General features: G+C 36.2%; 1 protein-coding gene across 2 annotated transcripts in view; it reads right to left on the reverse strand.

The window, feature by feature from the left end:
- The window catches only part of hectd2 (HECT domain containing 2), a 44,409-nt gene extending 31,931 nt beyond the window's left edge, over window positions 1-12,478 (reverse strand). Inside the window, exons 1-10 of one of the 2 annotated variants that reach the window (XM_056469553.1) lie at window positions 11,969-12,478; window positions 10,469-10,595; window positions 9,508-9,646; window positions 9,324-9,426; window positions 8,663-8,752; window positions 8,462-8,526; window positions 8,311-8,356; window positions 3,928-4,037; window positions 1,999-2,147; window positions 1,766-1,889 (exon numbers count right to left, since the gene is read on the reverse strand). In XM_056469553.1, the coding sequence (XP_056325528.1) occupies window positions 1,766-1,889; window positions 1,999-2,147; window positions 3,928-4,037; window positions 8,311-8,356; window positions 8,462-8,526; window positions 8,663-8,752; window positions 9,324-9,426; window positions 9,508-9,646; window positions 10,469-10,595; window positions 11,969-12,046 (1,031 nt within the window). In that variant the 5' untranslated portion in view covers window positions 12,047-12,478. Of the gene's footprint in view, window positions 1-1,765; window positions 1,890-1,998; window positions 2,148-3,927; window positions 4,038-8,310; window positions 8,357-8,461; window positions 8,527-8,662; window positions 8,753-9,323; window positions 9,427-9,507; window positions 9,647-10,468; window positions 10,599-11,968 lie in introns of both variants that reach the window. The other variant, XM_056469552.1, reaches the window with a different exon arrangement.
- Window positions 12,479-24,176: the final 11,698 nt, after the last annotated feature.

Consider the following 24,176-nt stretch of genomic DNA (forward strand, 5'->3'; position numbering starts at 1 on the left):
ATTTTAAATGTGTTTAAATAAGCAAAACAGATGTAGACATGCACTTTTTAATTCAACAAAACTTTTCTTATAAAACATTGACATTTAAAAAAGTACTATTGTCATGTACAGTATCTAAAATATGCTTAGTAATCTGTCCTGGCTAAAGATCCCAGATCACCAGTTAACTAGACATAAAGGGGGAGTTAATCTCATATTAAAGCAAAATTATTGTGAAAAAATAATTAAATAATTAAACCATATTAACAAAATAATTATAAGCAAAAGAAAACAAGTAAAACAACATACTGTGAGTGATAATGAAAGAATAATTAAAATGAAAGCAGTGACCGCTGCTATATATATATATATATATATATATATATATATATATATATATATATATATATATATAGTTCAAGTCAGAATTATTAGCCCCCTTTGAATGTTTTTTCTTTTTTTTAAATTTCCCAAATAATGTTTAACAGAGCAAGGAAATTTTCACAGTATGTCTGATCATATTTTTTCTTCTGGAGAAAGTCTTGTTTGTTTTATTTCGGCTAGAATAAAAGTAGTTTTTATTTTTTATGGTCAAATTTATTAGCACCTTTAAGCTATATATTTTTTTGATAGTCTACAGAACAAACCATTGTTATCCAATACCTTGCCTAATTACCCTAACTTGCCTGGTTAACCAAATTGACCTAGTTAAGGCTTTACTTTAAGTTGTATAGAAGTGTCCTGAAAAATATCTAGTAAAATATTATTTACTGTCATCATGGCAAAGATAAATTAGTCAGTTTTTAGAGATAAGTTATTAAAACTATTATGTTCAGAAATGTGTTGAACAAATCTTCTCTTCGTTAAACAGAAATTGGGGAAAAAATTAACCCAGGGGCTAATAATTCAGGAGGCTAATAATTCTGACTTCAACTGTATATATATATCAGCTTTTTGTCCAGTCTATTTCAAAGAGAACCTGTTGCGTTTCCTCTATGCACAGTTGCTTCGTACAAGTAAACGGGAGCGTGAATGCTTTTTAACAGTCACTCCTCTCGTTCGGTATTCTGCTGCTTTCTTTTGCTCGCACGAACACGCTTAGTTTTGTCAGTCGTGCTGCTTCGATTCTAAGATCACATTTGCACGAATATTGGGCCATCCTTATTGTCGAACCCTGCTTTCAAGAAAACTACAATTTAAAAAATATTTACAACCAGCCAAAGTGGCTAGTGGGAGTGTCTGTCTAACCCACCACAGCTGAAATCTACCCACATTTGGCGGGCTGGTGGGTATTAATGTCGAACCCTGGTTCTATTGTAAACAATTTTGTAGAAACCAATCAGGATTCAGGTTTTACAAATAAAAGGTAAAAAGAAGAGGATTTATTTGAAATGTATTTAAAATAGGATATTTAACCATAAAAATGGATTTACTGTCACTTTTGATTAATTTACAAAAAAAATTATTACTGATATCAAAATAAATGATAATGTAATTCAATGATGTTTGATGTATAGATCTTACAACTTTTTTGTCATAAATGAAAGATTTATGTTTACTATTGCCTAAATTGAGTATGTCATTCAAAATTCTAATTAATTTAGAAAACATAAATGCTGAAGTATGAAAAACAGAAATAATAAAGTTAATATTCTGTAAAAATTTCGACCTACTTGTTTGTACTGAACTTAATATATATTTTTTTGTTTTATGCATGTCTTCCTAAACAACAAGTCAAAAATACACATTTTTTGGAGTGTCTAAAATAAAATTTCTCCTGTCAGACCTGTTTGAATTTCCATGAACCTGCCATGTGTGGTAATCCTCCATAAAGTCTATGTGGTCCAATGTTAGGTTGTAGAAATCAGTGAAAGGGATGATAGGGGCAGATGAAATGCTGTTTGCAGCATCTGTTGAAAGAAGACCAATGTTCAAACCCCTTTTTTTGCTGAATACTTTATGGGAAAGCACATTTTCTTTTTCTAAGCCCTCTCTAGTGTCCAGCACAGTAGTACTCACTAAGCAGGGAGAGGACTTTAGTGGCCGAGGGAATCCACCAAGAGCATTTGGCCATGGGCGGCAACTCTTCTGGTTTGGTAGGAAATAGGCGGGTGGTGATGAAGAGTTGCAAACGCTCCACCAGCTGCTTGAAACGCTTCTGAGGCAGCCTGGAAGATGAAACATATCGTAAGCAGAAAGATATGATCCATACACACTTATTTTTCCCTGTCAGATTTTGTAAAGTCTTATTGGTGGACAGTTTGGCTGCAACTGTAAAAAATTATGCTTTTACAGTGCATCCGTAAAAGTTATTCATAGCACTTCACTTTTTCCACATTTTTTTACATGCCCTATTCCAAAATAGAATAAATTAATTTACTTCACATAATACACACAATACCACATAATGACAATGTGAAAAAAGATTTTTTGAAATTGTTGCAAATTTATTAAAAACCTGAAAAATCACATTCATAAGTATTCACAGTCTTTGCTCAATACTTTGTTGATGCACTTTTGGCAGCAATTACAGCCTCAAGTCTTTCTGAATATGAATATCAGGTTGGATGGAAAGCGATGGTGTACAGCCATTTTCAGTTCTCTCCAGAGATGTTCAATAGGATTTAGGTCTGGGCTATGGCTGGGCCACTCAAGGACATTCACCAAGTTGTTGTGAAGCCACTCCATTGATATTTTGGCAGTATGCTTTGGGTCATTGTCCTGCTGGAAGATGAACCGTCACCCCAGTCTGAGGTCAAAAGCACTCTGAAGCAGGTTTTCATTCAGGATGTCTCTATACATTGCTGTATTCATCTTTCCCTCTATCCTGACTAGTCTTCCAGTTCATGCTGCTAAAAAACATCACTACAGCATGATTCACTGTAAAGATGGTATTAGCGTGGTGATGAGTGGTGCCTGATTTTCTCCAAATGTAACACCTAACATTCACTCCAAAGAGTTAAATTTTAGTCTCATCATACCACAAATTTTGTTTCTTATGGTCTGAGAGTCCTTCGTATGCCTTTTGGCAAATTCCAGGCGGGGAGTGGCTTCCGTCTGGCCACTCTACCATACAGCCCTCATTAGTGGATTGCTGCACAGATGGTTGTCTTTCTGTAAGGTTCTCTTCTCTCCACAGAAGAACGCTGGAGCTCAGACAGAGTAACCATCGGGTTATTGATCGCCTCCCTGACTAAGGACCTTCTCCCCCGATCACTCAGCTTAGATGGCCGGCCAGTTCTAGGAAGAGCATATGTTTTACACAGCGGATACCCTTCCAGCTGCAACCCAGTACTGGGAAACATCCATACACACTCATACACACAAATGCATACACTATGGCCAATTTACTTTATTCAGTTTACCTATACCGCATGTCTTGAGACTGTGGGGGAAAGCGGAACACCCAGAGGAAACCTACGTGAACACGGGGAGAACATTGTGGCAAAGATAAAAGAACATTTTTATTAAAAATTAGTTATTAAAACTAAAATGTGATGTAAAAACTCTCTATTAAAAAGCACTTTGCACACCTGAGGGTTGACAAGTTTTAAAACGCTTCAAAAACACATCAAAAATCTAAATTTATACTTCATTTAATAGGCCAAAGAGTTCATTTATTTATTTATAAAAATGAGAACAACCATTAAAATAACTGACTTTAAACTTTTGTATATTAATCATGTCTAACAATTTAAACATAAATGATAGATTTAAAGGATATCATACATTTTAAAGGATATCATACAAACAAAAAATGTGCATAATGATTAACACAATTTTAAAAGACTGATACCAAGCCTTATCTAAGTAAGCTGACAGTCTACTAATTGTCCAGTGACCAATATTTGATAAAGATACAAAAAAAAACATTAATTTAAAACAGAAGGAGCTAGACTATTCCATTGTAAACTGCTCTCTTGTACTGACTGACTGCTTAAAACTCACTTTTTAAACCAGTGCATCAGGAAATGGTGGTCCGCTTCAGCCAGGGCTGCTATTTGCCTCAGTAAGTGTGCATAGATGACATATGTGGCAGGGCTGGTGTACTGAGGGTTCTGCGACACAGAGAAACATTTCAGCAAACTTCAAGAAAGGAAATATAACTTTTCGTTTAGCAGCAGAGAAAGAAGTCTGGCTTTTAATAAGAAATGGCATTGCAGCGGAAACCAGCTCTTTTCCTCTCCAGCATGACCTCATCCCTTCCTTAGGCACGGCGAACGCAAATAATACAGAGCCTGCCTGACATTAGTAGGAGACAGATCAGCCCAATAATTGCTTCTGCTTTTCAATTTCGCCATATCCTCCGGAGAAATGTAGGTCAGGGAGCCCATCAAGAGTCTAACAATATATGCACATTCTGGAGAAGGCTGACATCTGTACATGATTCTGTTTATGAAAATGTTTAATTCCCACCACCGCTGATCACCATCAAATGGAGAGGAGGGAAAAATGTTTCATTAAACTGAAAACCCAAAATTGAACCAAATCCCAGCTAACCAAGCCATGGTCTCTTATTCTGCCCACGGCTTCCCAGGCTAAATCCAGTGGCTGTGTCCTTATTTGGACAGTCCCAGGCCAGTCTGCGCTGGTCATGTGTGAAGTAAACACTTAGCTCATGATCTGTCTGCACCAGAGCAGAGCTATGGCTAGAGTCAATGGGCCATGTGGTGAGAGAGGAGATCAAGAGTTTCCTGCAATTCCGATTCGCCTTTTACTCAGCCTGGGGTGTTTTAACGTGACTGCCAACACAAAGGGCAACTCAAAGACAGATTAGAGCAATTTTGCTGTGTAAGTGCACATCTATAGGATCGCACACAGATAACTGCTTTGGTTTGCAGAGAAAAATTACGCCAAAGTATCAGATGTCATTAGGTTCTGTGAAATGAAAGGGGATAGTTCACTCAAAAATGAAAATTCTGTCATCGTTTACTCGCTCTTTACTTGTTCCAAAACCATTGGAGTTTCTTTATTTTGTTGAACAAAAGGAAGATATTTTAAAGAAAGTTGAAAACCTGTAACCATTGACTTCCATAGTATTATTTGTTTTTCCTACTATGGACGTTAATGGGTACAGGGTTTGAGCTTTCTTCAAAAATATTCCTTTGTGTTCAACAAAATGAAGAAACCACTTGAAGGTAAGTAAACTTAAAATTTTGGGTGAACTATCCCTCAATTTTGTATCAAGGATGCCTTCACACTTGTAGTACGTTTCCTTTTGTCTGGACCATGATGAAAAATTATACATTGTACTGTGGCATTTTTCAGCCATTTTAGTTCTGTTTGAAACCAGACTGACTTCTCTGAACCAAACGAAAAAGCAGTCATGTGACAACATCTGTCATTAGCTAGACAAATTTAGTCAGAATATATATAGACCTATATATATATAGACCTCCATCTATATATATATATTTATACACTACACATATGGACCCTGAGCATGCGTCAAGACCAAAGCCAATGTGAAGATGCTGGACTTTAGTGCTGTGTATGGGTGTAGTAACAAGCAAACAAAGAAAACAAAGCACAAAGGCAGAACATTTCATAGGTAAGATTTTGTTTTTTACGTTTTTGTATGTTATGAACTTTTGTGCTAAACGAGTAACGCTATTAATGATAATACAGTCACGTACTGCATACACCATAAGGCAAAGTAGCACCAACTTGCACTAAATTCTTGGCTTATGCTTGTTTTGTTGAATAAAATCAGAAAACAATGTAAATGAAATGTGAAAACAAGATGCTGCGGTGCTAGAAACTTCTATTATTGTCGGCTCCGTGAACAAGTCGTACATAACGGAGATTCATTCACAAACTAATCACTCTCTCCATTAGAATAAGAAGTTAAAGCAGGAGAGGTGGTGTGTTTCAGGACATGGATTATATCAAATGACATGCACACAAGCACTCGCTCTTTGTCGGCAATGCCCGTGCAGGCACTTATCCATCAATGCAGAAAAGTGACGTGAAATTATAATCATAATTTTAAAAAAATATTTGCATACTGACAACTGGGAAAACTTCCAATCATAGATATATGTATATATGTGTATATATCTCTGGAGGGCAAAGGAGCGCTAACCTAAACTAAAATGACGCATTCCTTCCAATATACAACAACAGGGTAGGCGACATCAAATGTAAATACATCTATGGATCTACGTGAGCAACAGCGACAAAGTTGAGAATCCTTCAACTTTATGCAAATGAAGAGCGACTTTCTTGAGCAACAGCCAATAGGAGCACCAGTAGAGCTCACGTTATCCTCTCTTAGCTCCCGCAGAGGCTGGCTGTATTTTCCGTGCTGTATATCTACACAGACCTGCATTTGCAGCAGATAAATAGACAGAGAACCCACTTTTTTCTTGATCATTGTTGTAATTAAGCAGTTTATGTGCTGATTCCATTTATGTTTAGTGTTTTCTCTGAACAATGTTTTCTTTCAGCAGCAAGTAAACGCATTCGCTCTCTGTGAATATCACCATAAACGTTTCATAAGCGACCTCAAGGTGGGAACACCCACAATGGTTTCAATCGCCACCCAGAGTGACAGGCAGCTACAAAGTTGCTGCTAGTGTGATTGAGGCTATTAGTGTGAGCAACACACGCAAGTATACAAAGTGTTGAGGAAAAGTCAGCAGGCAGTATGGACCTCCTCACAACTCCACAACTCCAACTTTTTCTCATCCTAGAATGCACATCACAGCTGATAATAGCAGCTGGTTGGTCCAAAAAAAGCAAATTGCCCAGCTAGCAAAGAATTCTGGCCCAGATTCGGCATAAAGTTGGCACAGCAGGCATTCCTTCACTGGCATACAGCATGTGGGCCAAACAAGACCCGGGTTTCACAGAGGTTGCATCTTTAAGATGTCAAATGTAGTATTTGGCACAGATGATAAAAATGTATAAGTGGGCCACGTAAGTTTGGCCTATCTTGACCCACTTTTAAAATACAATAAATTATTTTTGAGAAAAGAAAAAATTCTATCAATCGGGTTGCTTTGAGAAAAAGCATGGCCATTAAGCAAAATGCTTCATGGGTTTATCAAATTCATTGCAGTCATGACACACCAACATATCTGGCCCAGTTCAGGCCTAGTCATGGGTTATTAACTTGGCTAAGACTTGGCCCAGATATGGTCCATGTTTGGCCCTTGTATGGAAGCCATACTTGGTCCAATCATGTACCGTAATTCACAGCGGCATGTGGGCCAAGCAAAAGCTGAATGTGTAGGCCAGATCTGGGCCAGAGAAAATTTTGCTATGTGGGTATTTTTGCATTAGGATTGGTTTGAGGTCAGTATACGTTCTCACCAAAATACTAACCACTTCAGGGTTTGTTTAAAAGCATACAAAGGCCACCTATTCGAGCAGGTCTTGGTACGCTTGTTTGGTCGGCTTTTGGTGCGCACCTGAGTATGATTTCCAGCTTCACACCTGCACAAGCGAACTGCATCAAAATGGCAAACAAACTTTGGTATGTTTTAACCGAACTAAACAGGACAGGTGTGAAAGCACCCTTAAGGCATGCGTTTAATCACCAGAAAAAGGAGATCAGCAGTAGGGTTGGGAACCGAAACCTGATGCCATTATAGCACCGGTACCTTGGTATGTACCGGATCAAATCAGCATATGAATCTCAGTGCCTAATTTCGGTGCCACTGGTGCTGCGGCAAGGACGTAAGAAACATCAAGGGGTGCATCAAAGGCACACATAGGTACGCATTGTCACACCATCTCTAAACATTTAATTCTAAACAACTTTGAGGAATATGGACAGGCGATGTCAGGCGTTTGTTCTTGTTGCTTAGGCAACGGACAAACGCACACACCGCACGCAGTACAGCGAATTCGGTGATCGAGAGCGACTCTCTTCAGATCAACACGCATGATCGCATTCATCAAATTTGCCTAAACTAAGCGTTCTAAAGCATATTTTACAAGCAAGGATTTTGACTCTGCAACGTGAAGCAAATGGTTTACAAATGTTAATTGTAAGAGGGAACTACATCAAACTTAATGACACATTTGAGGGCTCAAAGGCAGAGGAATGCATTGTCTCTGAAAGCTTGCGACAAAACTCGCTGAGTTTTTTTTCTTTCCATTTAACGTGCGGTATCAAATTCCATTAAAAGAGCACTCTTCCACCTGTCCCCATGTCAAAAAGCTTGGTTTCCAAATCAAAATAACTTTCTTTGTGTTCAACAGAAAATACAAACTCAAACAGGTATGTGCCAAGTGAACGGTGAGTGAATAATGACAGAATTTTCAGTTTTGGGTGAACTGTCCCCCAAACAATAAAAATAAATCAATAATTAAATAAATTACCTGCACAAGAACAAAGTATGCTCTGAGGTCATCCTTTGTCCGAGGCCTAAAAACACAGAAACAAAGCTGATAGTGATTCTTTTTAATCACAATTTTCAGACTGCAAGTCCTTTTTTAGTGCTTCAGTGAGAGAACACAATGCACTACTCACCCTTTCCATTGTCTTAATAAGCTATTAATAATTCCCTTCAGGACTGACTTCTGTGTGTCCGCGGGCTGCAAATTATCCAGATTAAACCAATTTTTGTTAAAGCCAAATTCAAAACAACAGAGAGAACACAATGGATAACTGTGCAAAACAACTGTAAGAGAACTTGAGTCAGATCATCCAGTGGAAAGTTTCTTTACGTACCGTATGGAGTAAGGTATCATAAACAATATTGACAAATTTGATGTTTATTCCTGAGTCTTCAATAGTGTTGAAGGGAGCATTTGCTTCTTTCTGAGGAGAATATTACAACATAACATTAAGCATACTTGCACGGTGCATTTTATATATACTTCCCATATAAAATGAATAGTAAAACATTCACCTCATATAAGAATAACATTTTTTTTTAAGAAACCATAAGCAGATGTTGCTTTTTACTCCCTGAATGAGCTCATTGATTCATTTGGAGAGCAAAATGTTCAGTTTTCCTCCTTTCCTGACTTCACAGTTACTTTTCCACTGACTTTCAAGAGTTCTCAATAAAAGCACTGGCTGCACTTAAAAGGATGTTTCATTCATAAAATAGCCGTTGTTCTAATAAATAAATAAAAGCATGTTTACACAAGTCAATCGTATGCTACTATTAATTGCCCACCTACTCAAATCACTTTTAAAAAGCTGTTTAGAAATAATTTTTCGAATTTAACACACACCAAATAGATGCATAATTTACAGTGCGCTGTAATTTGGATATTCTGGCAAAGCAAGTTCATACTCAATAAACAATCTGAAAACAATAAACAGCAATAAAATAAAGCACTCGAAGCATATCCAGCACATTATATCGTAAGCTTCAACACACCTTAAAGGCACCGTTGAGTTCCAAAAAAGAGTCAAACGTGGTCAAGTAGAAATCATGGACTTGCTTCCAATCCCCTGAGATAGTTGCCCGTTCAACATCGTCCCTACAGCCAGACAAAGACGTCAGTTAAACATCCCAGAGCTGGGAATATCGCAGGTTGACGGAGGTAAAGAGAAAGACGTACTGAAACTCTTTGGCTGTTTTAGTTCGAATAGGAATAATGGGCTCTGAGACAAAACGAGCCTTCACCTCTGGAGGGAGTACATCAATAGAGATACGATGCTTCTGTCTCACATCTGGATATATTGGGGGAAGCTCTCTCACTGAAAACAACGCACAGGAGAGTGAATTAGATGGCAGTTCACAATCTGAGCAAGGTGAGCCATTCATCATTCACTTAAGTAGGGCTTTGAAATCCTTTTCAAGCTAACAATTATTTACCATTATCTCATCAGAAGCAACTCTAAAAGAATCACTCTCAGCATCCCAACAACCATGTTGTAACATGCAATCACCATCAGCACAGTGTTATTACATTTATATGCACCTTAAATCTAAACAAATGCACTGATTAAGGATGATGAGTCAAAATGTTATACTTGTGGACTTGTAGAAGTAGGAACAACAGACGTTTTTCACAATTCACCCATTGAATTTACAAGGTAAAATGAGAACATTTAACAAGCTTTAGCACAGCAGCAGGCACTAGGCCATGTACAATGTCGTCATAACAAGTCCCCAGCTCATCTGTGCTAAAGAAGACATGTTAGGCATGAACACAACTGTGCCTTGTCAGAAACTTGAAGATAAATACATCACATAGACAACATCTTTGATCTCCAAGACAAAGAAAGGAAAACATCTGCTTGAAACAGTGAAGTGCTTATTAATTCAAAGCAGCCGAATGGACTGCTTTGAAATGCAATGAGTTTTTTGCCCTCTGTTTTAAAAAGGAATCACCTTTAAATAACGCTTGCATATCATTTTAAAGCCTTAGTAACCAGTGCTTGCGTTATTGTAGACCTACTGTGGTGTACAGATTATGGATGGTTCAAACTTAAAGGAGGATAAAAAGGATTAAAAAATAAAATGGATCAGAACAACAAGAATTAGCCAGGAGTGGCACAGCTGGAAATTGGTCTGACCTTGTTTAACTGCAGGTAGAAAGAATGGAGAGGAGAAACTGTGGTTGCCTGACTCTCTTTTGTGATTCAAGGTGGAGATAAAACTTCCATAGGAGGGGAAAGGGAGCTTCGGTCCACGGTCCAAGTTCTGCTGATCAAACGTTTCTTGTTATATTTCAATATTGTTAAGAAATAAGCAATGCTGCAATCCATCTGTACAGTGCTTGTACAAAAAAAAAAAATGAAGATAGCACTGCACAATTGCTACAGCAATGAAGTAGGCAACTGAACAGAAATAAGAAATTAAATGATAATTTGATGAAAATACTTGTGTATTTAAATTGCAGCACTCTGTAATGCAACAGTGTAGTTCACTATTCAAGATGTTTTTAAGATAATTCATTTTTTAAAAAGGTATCAGGACTGTTGTAAAGCAGCAAAAATTGCTCTAATAGCAACATAATACAAACATAAAAACTACAATATTCCTCCAAAAAACTTATCTTCTCTCAAAATAAATACAAAAATTACCCAAATAAAAACTGTATATACAGTTGAAGTCAGACTTATTAGTCCTGCTGTGAATTTTTTTTCTTTTTTAAATATTTTCCAAATTATGTTTAACAGAGCAAGAAAATTTTCACAGTGTGTCTGATAATATTTTTGCTTCTGGAGAAAGTCTTTTTTGTTTTATTTCGGCTAGAATAAAAGTAGTTTTAATTTCTTAAAAAAAAAAAACATTTTAAGGTCAAAGTTATAAGCCCCTTTAAGCTATTTTTTTTTTTTTTTGATAGTCTGTAGAACAAACCACTGCTACACAATAACTTGCCTAATTACCCTATCCTGCCTAGTTAATCTAATTAACCTAGTTAAGCCTTTAAATGTCACTTTAAGCTGTATTTTCTTGAAAAAAATCTAGTAAAATATTATTTACTGTCACTGGCAAAGATAAAATTAATCAGTTACTAGAAATGAGTTATTAAAACTATTATGTTTAGAATTGTGTTGGAAAAACATCTACTTTAAACAGAAGATTGGGCAAAAAAATAAACAGGGGGGGGGGGCTAATAATTCAGGAGGTTTAATAATTATGACTTCAACTGTATATATATAGGCTACAAACGTACAAATTTAACAAATTTAAATAGCTGGTAAAAGCAAATCCTGGTCAAATGCCTCTCATTGCATAACCACTAAGAAAATACAAATAAGTACGTTAACTACAAAATATGTAGTGCAGTTAAATGAATCACACATGCTGCCTTTTTAACTGATTTAACACCACAAACAAGGTGTTGTCTCAACAGTTAAAGTCTAACGTTAACGTACTTTCTTAATGCAGCCTTACATTTCCATTATCGCATCAATGCAAATGACTCATATGAAAAAGTAAAGCAAAAAATCACACTAATACAGTGTTACAAAATATGCATTGACGTTAAGGTTATATGGGTACATATTACTTGTGTGTATTATCTTCTGCATTGCCTGAAATTCATGAAGATATGTTGCTTAACTTACATGGTTTAGTATTGGAGGAAGTCTGTCTCTATCCCTTTCTTCAAGTGGACAGTTATTTTCGCTCATGTTTAGATGCATGTCCTCTGATGAAGAAAAGCCTCTCGAGCACCGTTACATGGCTTATTTTTGTTGGAAAAGTACTTTCACCGTCTGCGTGATCTTCAGTGCCCACTTTTCTTTCACTTCAAGAAATACAGCAGCTGTGAGTTGGTCCAGTACGATATGTTCTTTCTGCTAGGCAGGTGAGTATATGAGACCAAGATGTTCAAAAAAGTCGCATATTTGCTTGCCAAAGAGAATAAACAAACAGTTTAAGAAGAGAAGTAAAAAGAAAAGCTACAAAAAAATCTTCGCGACGCTGCGTTTAGTGAGTGAAGTAACTTGTTGAAGTAGTGCCGTGGCGTCTATGCGCGGTCCAGCTGTACGCTGGCGCCATGTTGTTGAGGATGATGATGATGAGGATGATGATGATGATGATGAGGTTTGTAGTTACGGACTTGGATACGGCCGCTACATCGACGTAACACTGGGGCCGTGCTGTGCTGAGTCAGATTTATTGCACACCTCTAATTAGGACACACACGCACACAAATACTGTACACACACACACTTTCCTCTCCCAAAGTTGTGTAACATCAAAATCACAGCTTGAATGTCGTGGTAATATAAAACAAATCGAAGAATAACGCATAGAAAAGTGAAAACGCTATGTCCATTGAGACTTGGATTAAATCTGAACACAGGCTAGTTTATGCCTGTTTTTGCTAATAACTACATGAGATGTTGCGTGTACTGTATTACGTTCTCAGCTCTTCACTCATAGACTCATACCAAATTTTGGGAGGTGTGGCCAATGTGCACACACTATGGAAAAATGAGGAGACCTCTTGAAAATGCTGTAGATTCACGATTTATAGTCAGTGATTCAGTAAATCGTAAAAAAAATTAATATAAATAAATAAATATTATATATTTTTGTACACTGTGACCTTTCTTTTAAATTTAAAATTATGGTGTCATTATGAATATTGTTTGCAAATACGCCATGTATTCAGACTAGGCTATTTTAGACTATTATGTATTATTACACACTGTGTGTGTGTGTGCGTGTGTGTGCGTGTGTGTGTGTGTGTGTGTGTGCGTGCGTGCGTGCGCGCGCGCGCGTGTGTGTGTGTGTGTGTGTGTGTATATATATATATATATATATATATATATATATATATATATATATATATATATATATATATATATACAGTTGAAGTCAGAATTATTAGCCCCCCTTTTATTTATTTATTTTTTTATATTTACCAAATGATGTTTAACAGATCAAGATAATTTTCACAGTATGTCTGATAATATTTTTGCTTCTAGAAAAAGTCTTATTTGTTTTATTTCGGCTACAATCAAGGCAGCTTTTAATTTTTTTAAAAACATTTTAAGGTCAAAATTATTAGCCCCTTTAATGCTATATATTTTTCAATAGTCTACAGAACAAACTATCGTTATACAATAATGCTTAATTAACCAAACCTGCCTAGTTAACCTAATTAACCTAGGTAAGCCTTTAAATGTCACTTCAGGCTGTTTAGAAGTGTCTTGAAAAATATCTAGTCAAATTACTGTTGTCATGGCAAAGTTAAAATAAATCAGTTATTAGAAATGAGTTATTAAAACGTTTTAATGTGTTGAAAAAAATCTTCTCTCCATTAAACAGAAATTGGGGAAAAAATAAACAGGGGGGTTAATAATTCTGACTTCAACTGTATATATACTATGTTATATTATTTTAGAAACAAAAATTCAAAAGAGCAAAAACAACTAGGCTATATTTGGTGGAATAATTTTGATTTCTGGTCACAGCACAATTGTCAACTTCTGAAAAATAAAAAGGTAAAAAAAATGTATATGGAAAATTTTATTAGATGTAGAATTAAAAAACAAACAAAAAAAAAAAAAACATTATTGCCAAAACAATGCCAAAAGCATTAATGCCGATCACATAGCTAATAGATCCAGATAATCCAGCATAACAGAATTTTTAAGTGGTTTCTTGATTTTTTCCATAGTTTTATATTGCTCGAGAGAGAGAGAGCGAGGGAGAGAAAGAGGGAGAGAGAAATTTCAAAATAGTTCTAAATAAATCCTAAATTGCTGATTGTTGAATATACTGTTAATTATTGTTTGGGGTTTCTTCTTCACTAACTCTCTTCAATGTAAACCTCAAATGCTTAGGCAATACATATGCAACATTTGTCATGCCAATGAAGCAAGTTTGAGAAAGAGATGGAGAGAGATGTTTGTGTGAACTGTGAGTGAATGAGCTTCAGTCTCAAGGGAGGACTCTGAGCATTGCCAGGTCCTTGTGTGTTGTGTCAGTATAAAGAATAAACCATATATTAGGCTTGAAGTCAAATCTGTCACAAGCCAGTGAATGGTAGCGATTAACTTAATCTAAAATGTAAGCTAAAGTAAAACTAATATAAAGATTATATACTAAATACAATTTTAAAATAAAATAAACAAAAAAGATAAAAACTTTCATAAGAAAAAATTAACATTTAGCAATTACCCAACATGTTGTACTGCGACTCTCGGCCAGCAGGTGGAGGAAGAGGTTTTCTTTTGGAAGATGTGACGCTGCACAAATTGGCAGTAATTCATAATATGCTGTATTACAACCATATTTGTTATAGCAACTGTATTCAGTCAATATTTACTGTACAGTATTTGTTTACTCTAATATTTGATGTCTATATCTATCTTACAGGATGACTATAGCAAAGACCTTTTATTATTCTGTTTATCATTAGTATTTATTACTCATCTAGGTAATAAATTATAAAGAGCCACAGAGAACACACACTAATTCTATTTAGCTCTGACCTGAATAAGATTTAAAAAAAAAGAAGTACATTTAGTCCCGAAAAGAAAATAAGAAAATACATTTTATTTTAAATTACCCTGCTCAAAAGTGTACATACATGTTACAGTCTTGTTACACTGTTTTTTTTAACAACTTCATTGTAAGATGTAAAAAATTTTTACTAAAAAGTTTTTATCCCCTAGCTCCCTATGTGTTTTGTTTTGTTTAGTTTTTCCTTCCTGTGCATGAGTGAGCATTTAAACCTTCTATGAGCCCCTCAGATGTTCAAATGTGAAAAGTTGGATCTCGACAACCTAGTAATTTTTTGGAAAGGGGTCCAAAAATGCTAAAACTAAGTGAAGTTTATTTAAAAACTAATTTTAAGAGGATCACATGCTTATGATTGACTTCGGCTGGTCCAGCATTAGCTATCAAATGATTTAACAATCAGAGGAATCCAAATGTACATAAATAACCAGATTTCCTTACCTTATTCATCCATACTCCCCCTCTTTCCTAGATTATGCCAAGACAAGGTGGCACGGCGGCTCAGTGGTTAGAACTTTTGTCTAACAGCAAGAAGCTCGCTGGTTTGAGCCTTGGCTGACAAGTGACATGTTCTCCCCATGGTCGCGTGGGTTTGCCCTGGATACTCCACTTTCCTCCCACAGTCCAAAGACATGCAGTATAAGTGAATTGAGTAAGTCAAATTGGCACAGTATATGAGTGTTTTAGTACTGGGCATTCACTGCATAAACATATGCTAGTATAGTTGGCAGTTCATTCCACTGTGGTAACCCCTAATAATCAAGGAATAGGCCAAACAAATGAATTCGGGCGAACTGTCTGGACCTACATTAGCACAGACTTCCCTCACTCCCGATGAAACTGAATGGAGCCCCGGGCTCGAGGATCTTCTGAGCTTAGGGCTCTCTCCCGGGACAGCATGACGAACAAGCTTTATTATCAATCATCAGCTAAGTTTGAACACTTGAATTGTGGGTAATTGGAAGGTTCCGATATATTATATGCCACACTATAAAAAATTTCTGACCGCCCAAACTCAAAACTTTATAATGACTGGTCATATCAAAATTTTTTCTAATAAAAATGATTTTATTCAATTGTAGCAACAGCCTGTTAACTATGAGAAATAAGGCCCAATGAGTAATAATTTGTTGAATTTGTTTATGTGTGAGTCTCGTTGTTTGGGGCTTATCATTGGGAAGTAATTTGTTGAGTCAGATTTATTAGCCCCCCTTTGAATTATTTTATCTCTTTTAAACATTTCGCAAATTAGGTTTAACAGAGCAAGGAAATTTTCACAGTATGTCTGATAATATTTTTTCTTATTTGTTTTATTTTGGCTAGAATATAAGCAGTTTTTGAACCCATTTTAAGGACAAAATTATTAGCCCCTTTAAGCTATACTTTTTTTTCGATAGTCTACAGAACAAACCATCGTTATACAATAACTTGCCTAATTACCATAACCTGCCTAGTTAACCTAATTAACCCAGTTAAGCCTTTAAATGTCACTTTAAGCTGTATAGAAGTGTCTTGTAAAATATGTAGTAAAATATTATTTACTGTCGTCATGGCAAAGATAAAATAAATCAGTTATATAGAAATGAGTTATTAATACTATTATGTTTAGAAATGTGTTGAAAAAATCTTCTCTCCGTTAAACAGAAATTGGGGAAAAAAATAAACAGGGGGCTAATAAATCTTCAACTGTATCTTATATATCTTATTTGCCATGTGTCTCATATATGTATACTTTGAACTATCTGTGTATTTGTGTGAGGATATAATAGAGTGCATTAAAGTCTGTATTTTCCCATGAGAACACACAATCTGTTAGAAAGTGACCATGAGTCTTGCCACGGGTTGAAGATAATGAAGGAAGCATTTCACGACACATATGGCACCTGTTGGGAAAAGAAAAGAGATAATGGTGGCAGGTGGATGAGAACCAGACAGTAATGGTTGGTGTGATTTTCCCGGGTGGGATGTATTGCTGGATCGACATGTATGTTGATCCTGGAACAACATTCCAGTCAGCCAATCAGAATTAAGGGATTGCATCGTGCTTGGCGAGGTAATATCAGAAAATAAGGATTTGCGTCATTGGTTTGGATGACCCAGTTGCAGTCAACAAACTAATTGTAAGTTTTAACTGGAGACTCTAAAAAGCAGGGAAATGAACCAAGATAAAAACACAGGTGCAGATAGAGGAAATATATAAGAATGCTAGGTTCCGAATGCTTGGACAGGCTGATTCTTGCTGTAGCAATAAAACACTTGATCTTGATATTTGGAAGATGCCATCTTTATTTTTAACTTTGACTTTTTTATAATTTTTTATAGCTTCAATTATTTATTCTTCTCTTGTGGACTATATATGTAAATGTCTTTTATAGAAAATACCTTTTTTAGAATAATAATACATACATTTTGTATAATCCTTCTTAGGTTGGTAAATTATTGGTATGATATGCAATTTTGCAGATTCTGCAATGTGTATGTAAATTCTGACTTGATTTAATTTTGATTTTCTTTTCATGTGCCCTTTAATTTTTTTACTCTCATTTCTTTCTATACCTTTGTTATACTATTTATACTATTTAAATTTTTTTATGTAATTCATATTTCCTTTATTGTAAAAAAAGTAATCATGGTTTGTACTGTATTTCTTTAATATATTTAGTTTTATATACACTGCAATTGTTGTTATTGCAATAAATGAAAAATAAAATCTATTTTTAAAATAAAAAATAAAAAATCTGATTTGATTTATTTACTTACCTTTTTGATCTCAGTATTCAACCAGTAATAACCATCCCTATTTTTTCAAAAAAGATATACTCTTTGCTCCCTGCTTGTTTTGACCATATCAGGGCCCCTGCCTTACTGTCTCCTGTCAGGCAGACGAACATTCCTATACAGTAACATGAGGGTTTGAGTACACGACTTGGATTCTGCGGCTAGCATTGACTAATATGGCTCAGGTGTCATTTGGCAGCTCTCAGAACTGGATAGACACCCTGTCGTACAACTGATCCTGTCAGCATGACATTAAAACATAGACTAACACCATGCTTTACTGTTTGATTTGTTTATGTCTTCAGATTACCACATTTGAAAAGGCTCTTCTTTATTGATGGAACAGACATTGACACCAGATCATAACATCTTAATTAACAAGACAGTTTGAACAAGCTTTCCAATAATATATCTGGCATATGAAATGAGGTTAATCAGTGAATTTATAAACTTGTCCAGCCTTTTTTTTTTTCAATAAAATTATCTATCAAATCACTGAAATTAAAAAATAAGATTTTCCAAATATTTTAGTGGCCCAGGCCTGTAACCATGACTTGACCCTTAAAAACAACCATGAAAGAAAACAATCTGCACTTTTGCATTTTCATTGAGTTTGACTTTAAGTTTTCCTGTACCCCTTACAAATACATATTTTCAGGTATTACTACACTTGATGCAATATATACAAAATTATGAGAAATAGCATTTATAATAATACTCGTATATGTGTATTGTCTGCTTCAAATAAATTTTACATTATCTTACAATTTTTTTTAAGATGATGTATTTTATGCCCATAAAGGATTTATTTATTTGAGCATAACAAATGCATTGAAAGCAGAACTATACACACACACACATACATATTTTAAGTCAAAATTGCATTCACAGCTTTTGCAGTTAAGCTAAATTGAGCTCGGTGCATTCTGTTTCCACTGATCATTCTTGAGATGTTTCAGCAGCTTAATTGGAGTTCCCCTGTGTTAAATTCAGTTGATTGGACATGATTTGAAAAGGCGTACACCTGTCTATATAAGGTCCCAGGGTTGACAGTGCATGTATATATATATATATATATATATATATATATATATATATATATATATATATATATATATATATATATATATATGCAAAATCCGCTAAACGGCATTTCTGCAAAAAATGAGATTGAGCGAATGCTTTTGGCACATAGTACACCATCAACAAGATTTGCTACAAATCATCTAAATCGCAGCATCAGTGCATTCAGAAATAACAGTTTGTTGGAAAGCCTCTAAACACCTCTTATCTTTGGCAGCAAATCTATATCCCGAGAACCAATCAGAAGGCGCGAATCGAATCATATGTTTTCAATATACGCCGACTTTTATGAGGAGACTGTTTTATTCCGCTTTCGATTTTGATTTTAAAAGAAAGAGTTTGATGAACTGGATGAGCCTGACTGTCAGTGAATGACAAATGAATGTCCCTTACCACAAAACTCTGTGCATTGTAAGAAAAAAAAACACACTGTACAGTCGGAAGTGTAGCGTGCATTCATAACGTTTTTTACTACTTTGAATGAGTCCGATTTACTATACATTGAATGGCAACTGCGTTTCACGAAAGAGTTAAGATGACGTTCTTTTATCCCACGTGGATGCTATGAGAATAAACAAGGGACCAAGACCTTGAGTATGGTGAGAATGAATATGACAGCTTCTAAAATTGTCTGAGAGGTATCCCCTTTTTGTCCAGTAGGCCTACCTTGTGTTTTATTTGCTAATTTAAGATATATAAGTATATAAGATAAGTATAATGTATAAAAACTTTACATTATTTATATTACTTCATAATACCTATATGTCTGATAAGCTTTTTATATTAATGGACAATGCACACATACTGTATTGATGTTTCACTGTGTAAATTATTTGAATCTAACAAGCTTAGTTTACAGTGTTTGTAATGTTTACAGTACATTGCTCAACATTAAATCTGAATCCCAAATACCAGAAATGACAACAGATTGTTAAGATTTAATTAATGTCAGTTTTAATGTTATTGATTAATGCACTTACTTGACAGATTTCATTCATTCATTTTCCTACTGCTTTTTCCCTGGTTTATCACAGCAGAACCACCGCCTACTTGACAGATTTATGTATTTGTAATTTTGGATGGTTTGCGTAATATGTTTTATGTTTGGTAAAATAATTTCTAATTTCATCTTTAGTGAATTTTTTGCTAATTAACTGTCCTGTCCCAATAGGTGGATTTAAAGGTTTTTGCAAAAAAAAAAAAAAGCACAATGGATTTAGCTGGTTTTGACGCAAAAGAAAATCTACCTTTTTAAAAACCAAAGAATTGTCTAAAGTGACATTTTTGAAAAAAGTTATTTTATTTACCTGCTTATAACCTTATCATTAACTATAAAATGAAACTTCTGAACCTAATTATAGAAACCTGATAGAAAACGCTCATTTACAAGAAAAGAGGTCAGATAGATTTAGAGGGTTTTGCATCTGAACTCATCTCACACACACACACACACACGCACACACACACACACACACACACACACACACACACACACACAACACACACACACAACACACACACACACACACACACACATATATTATAACATTAATGCACATCAACTTGCCAGTACTCCCCTTTTTAATGTATGTTACTTAAATCAGAAAACATTGTAAATCATGGTAAATTAGGCAACCGCAATAATCAAACTCTTGGGAACAACTGTGGTTGGAACCAAAGTTCACAGGACTGTGCTTTCTGGAATCCTTTCAAGTGGTGGACTTCTACATTTTGATTGCTTGCCGCTAAACTGTGTCATAGCTCATTACTATAAAGTTGACTCGATTTCTATTCTCCTTGACGGCCACATCGGCGATGATGACTATGCCACTCCTAGCTGCTTATCGCCACCAGCTCCCATTGAAAATGAATGACTTCCGGTGACTTTGACGCTGTCACCACTGTCACGCACAGCAATACACTTGGAGCTTCCTCAAATACTGGGGAGCTAACCCATTAAGGGCTTTGTGGGTAGTCACTTAGATTTAAACATTTATACAATGTTTAACAGAGAGCCAATGGACGGCTGAAAGAACCAGAGTATTATGGTCATATTCTTTCATTCTAGAAAGCACTCTAGAAGCACTCTTTGTTAATTAAAGGGCACATAGTTTACCTCTTTTTTATGATTTAATATTAATATTATGGTTCTTCTGAGTGTGCCAGTTTAGGTTTAGTTTAAAACACAATTCAGATTTTTTTATTATAATGTGTTAAAAAGTGTCATGTTGGGGGCGTGTCCACAGTTCATTGATTTAGGGGTGTGTTGCTTCACATGTAGACTAGTTTCGGCTTCCCGCCCAACGTAACAAGGGGGCGGGGCCATGAGCTTACCCGCTCTGTGTTTGCAACACAGACAGGCATACAGAGAAGGAGAAGGAGCAGGAGGAGAGGATCCGCATTCAGTCGTACATGTACGACTTGGACACAGACCAAGCAGAGAGTACAAAACCATATGTGTCTTTGTACAGTTTTACAGCCAACTGTGTGTTAGTTTCAAGTGGCGAGCTTGTACACAGAAACTAATAACCACGCACACTGAATTAACTTTGACTGAGGCACCGGATGCGCCACAGAGAGTGTCTGGTGTGCCGTGTCGCGGCAGATACATGAAGTGTCCCGAATCGTTGCGCCACGCATTTTTGAATTCTAAACATAGGTTTCTGCAGCGGTCCGTGGCGCCCAGCCATCGACTTGAGTGTACCCTGATAGAAACCTATGTTTAGAATTCTAAAACGCATGCTAGTTAAGATCACAGCGAGCTTCTGGGATCGCGAGAAATGCAAACGGCTGAAGTATAAGGTAGACTCAATGAGAAGTACACATGTTTGCAAACCTACCTAAAGATACAACCAATAATTCCGATTAGAGCAATAATGTGGAGAATATTGCTCTTGTGTTGAGCCCAATGAGCCTTGCATCTAAAAATAGAGCAAGGGTGTTCCTTTAGTGATATTGCTTCGACTCACGCTGAAAATGGTGGACGTGAATCAACAAACTGAGGATATGATGATGCGCCTGTCAATCAATATTGGTGGGCGGGGGGACCGCTCCAATTGGTCCACCGTTTTTTATGTTGTTAAATTGAAAAAAAAGCACTGGGTGTGCTTTTATCAGCCCAATATGACGGTCTATACACCATACATGCACATATGTCTGTCTAAACAGCTTGAAAAGTAGATTTTTTACCATAGGTGCCCTTTAAGCCTACAGGGAAACCCCTAATAAACCACCAATCTAACCAAGAGGTCATAAAAGCATGACTAAGCTTTTCCAAATTAGACATTGTTAGCATATTTGGAATATTGGCAACATCTTTAAGATGAAAAAATGCAGTTTAACAGATGCTTAAAATGTGGCCTTCACATGACAGGTTGCTATCAAACATCACCAAAATATTCTAGGTTATTGCGCAAGAGGTTTTTGGGTACAATAAACAAGACGTCAGTTTTATCTGAATTTAGTAATAAGACACTTAAGTCATCTAATTTGTTCATTTTGTGAATTCTAACAGATTATCAGATTAAGAGGAGATATAGAGCTGTGGAAAATAACTATATAATAAATATATAATGTAAAAAGTAAGGGACCAAGAACTGAGGTTTGTGTTAGTGTACTTTTGATCATTATGTCTTCTTTTCAGTTTAGAAGGTGATGATTTACTCTTGCATGTTCCTTGCAGACAGCATTGGTTTCATATGGCATCCTCAGAAGTGTCTATATACTATATATGTTTCAGTAATCAATGTGGCTTGGGAGGAAAAGAACATAGAATTCCCAAACCCAGAAAACCCAGATTCACAAACCCAGAAAAAAATCATTCACTTTTTGCTTTTAGATCCATTACAAAAATGAACTAATATATGGATATGAAAATGAAAACTGTGTGTCTTTGACATATTCACACCATGCGTGCAGCATCACAGCTGTTTTACATAATCTCTCTGAACACATCATTAACATGACACAATGAGCGTGTGATGAAGGTCCTGGGAGTGACCAGCGGCCTCCCTCATGAGGAATCTCACACCATGGATGAGTGCGCTGAACTTTCATCTGTATCCTGCTGGCTGAATGCCATTCCAGAGTCATGCTGGACTCAGCAGGAGTGAGCCAAACCCAGCAGGAGGCTTCTGTCCAGTACACATAATGACAGCTATCAGTTGCATGAAGGTTGTAAAGTTATGGATGAGCTGCTCATGATTTCTCTGAAAGGAAAACCAAGAAATCACTCTTTTAGACATGGTCATGATTGACATATTGGCTGATTTAACATAACATAATTAAAATGTACTCATTCAGGGAACGTTCTGTTCTGTACAGGATCATCCCTATGACTTAATCCCTTTGAAGTGCCTTCCAGATTGAGAGATATTAAGGGTGTAGGGGACAAAAAACATTTCTAAAAATGTGCTTCTGTACCATCAGTGTCGATATTTGATTATGTGTAAAGAAACATGGAAGCAAAATGTGTTTATCAGTTGTACCGGTCAAAATCTTCCATACTAAAGAGAGCTCAGTTTGGAGCACTTTGGCTTTGAATGACACTTTAATATGGCAGCCATAAATGTTCTTCAGTCCAAAGTGGCCTTCAGAGAAGTATTTGCCCTGTTTGGAATGCAGCTTATGGTTTTTCAGTCTGTTCTATTTAGAAGTGTTCATCCCTATGCCCTAATCTCCAAAAAGATTAAAAAAAAAAAGAATGAAAGGTGTTGGTGACCAAATGACTCCTTTACTAAAAACAAAACAAATAAAAAAAAAAAACACGTGCAATCACATTAAAATCATGTGTGAAATATGCAAACACTGCAAGTAAGACATGTTCATGTGAAACTCGAGATCACATGAAAACAAATGTGGACATGTGTGGAAACATGAAACTTTCTAAAACCAAGTTTCACACGTTATACCCATTACACACTCTCAGAAAAAAAGGTACACGGTGGTACAAATAATGTTCCTTAAGGAACAGATTTGTACCTTTGTAAAAGTTGTGCCTATTTCTCCCGGAAGCTCAGCCCGGCGGAAAGGAACTATGACATCGGGAATCGAGAACTTCTTGCCATCAAGCTCGCCCTGGAGGAGTGGCAACACTGGTTGGAGGAGGCCAAACACCCATTCCAGGTGATCACAGATCATAAAAACTTACAATACCTCAAAGATGTTAAAAGACTCTGTCCTCGTCAGGCCCATTGGTCATTGTTCTTCTCCAGATTTCATTTCTCTATATCCTATCGACCAGGATCAAAAAATATCCGAGCAGACGCACTTTCCAGAATTCACGATCAGCAACCATTGAAACCAAACCATTGAAACCCCGACCAAGATCCTTCCCGATCAGATTTCTGTCTGTCCCATCACATGGTCAGCTCCTACAGTCGTCGCCACTCCAGAATCCAGACCTCCGCCGGGCTGTCCCCCTAATCGACAGTTTGT

This window comes from Danio aesculapii, chromosome 12 (assembly GCF_903798145.1).
Source record: "Danio aesculapii chromosome 12, fDanAes4.1, whole genome shotgun sequence".
NCBI classification, from domain to species: Eukaryota; Metazoa; Chordata; class Actinopteri; order Cypriniformes; family Danionidae; genus Danio; species Danio aesculapii.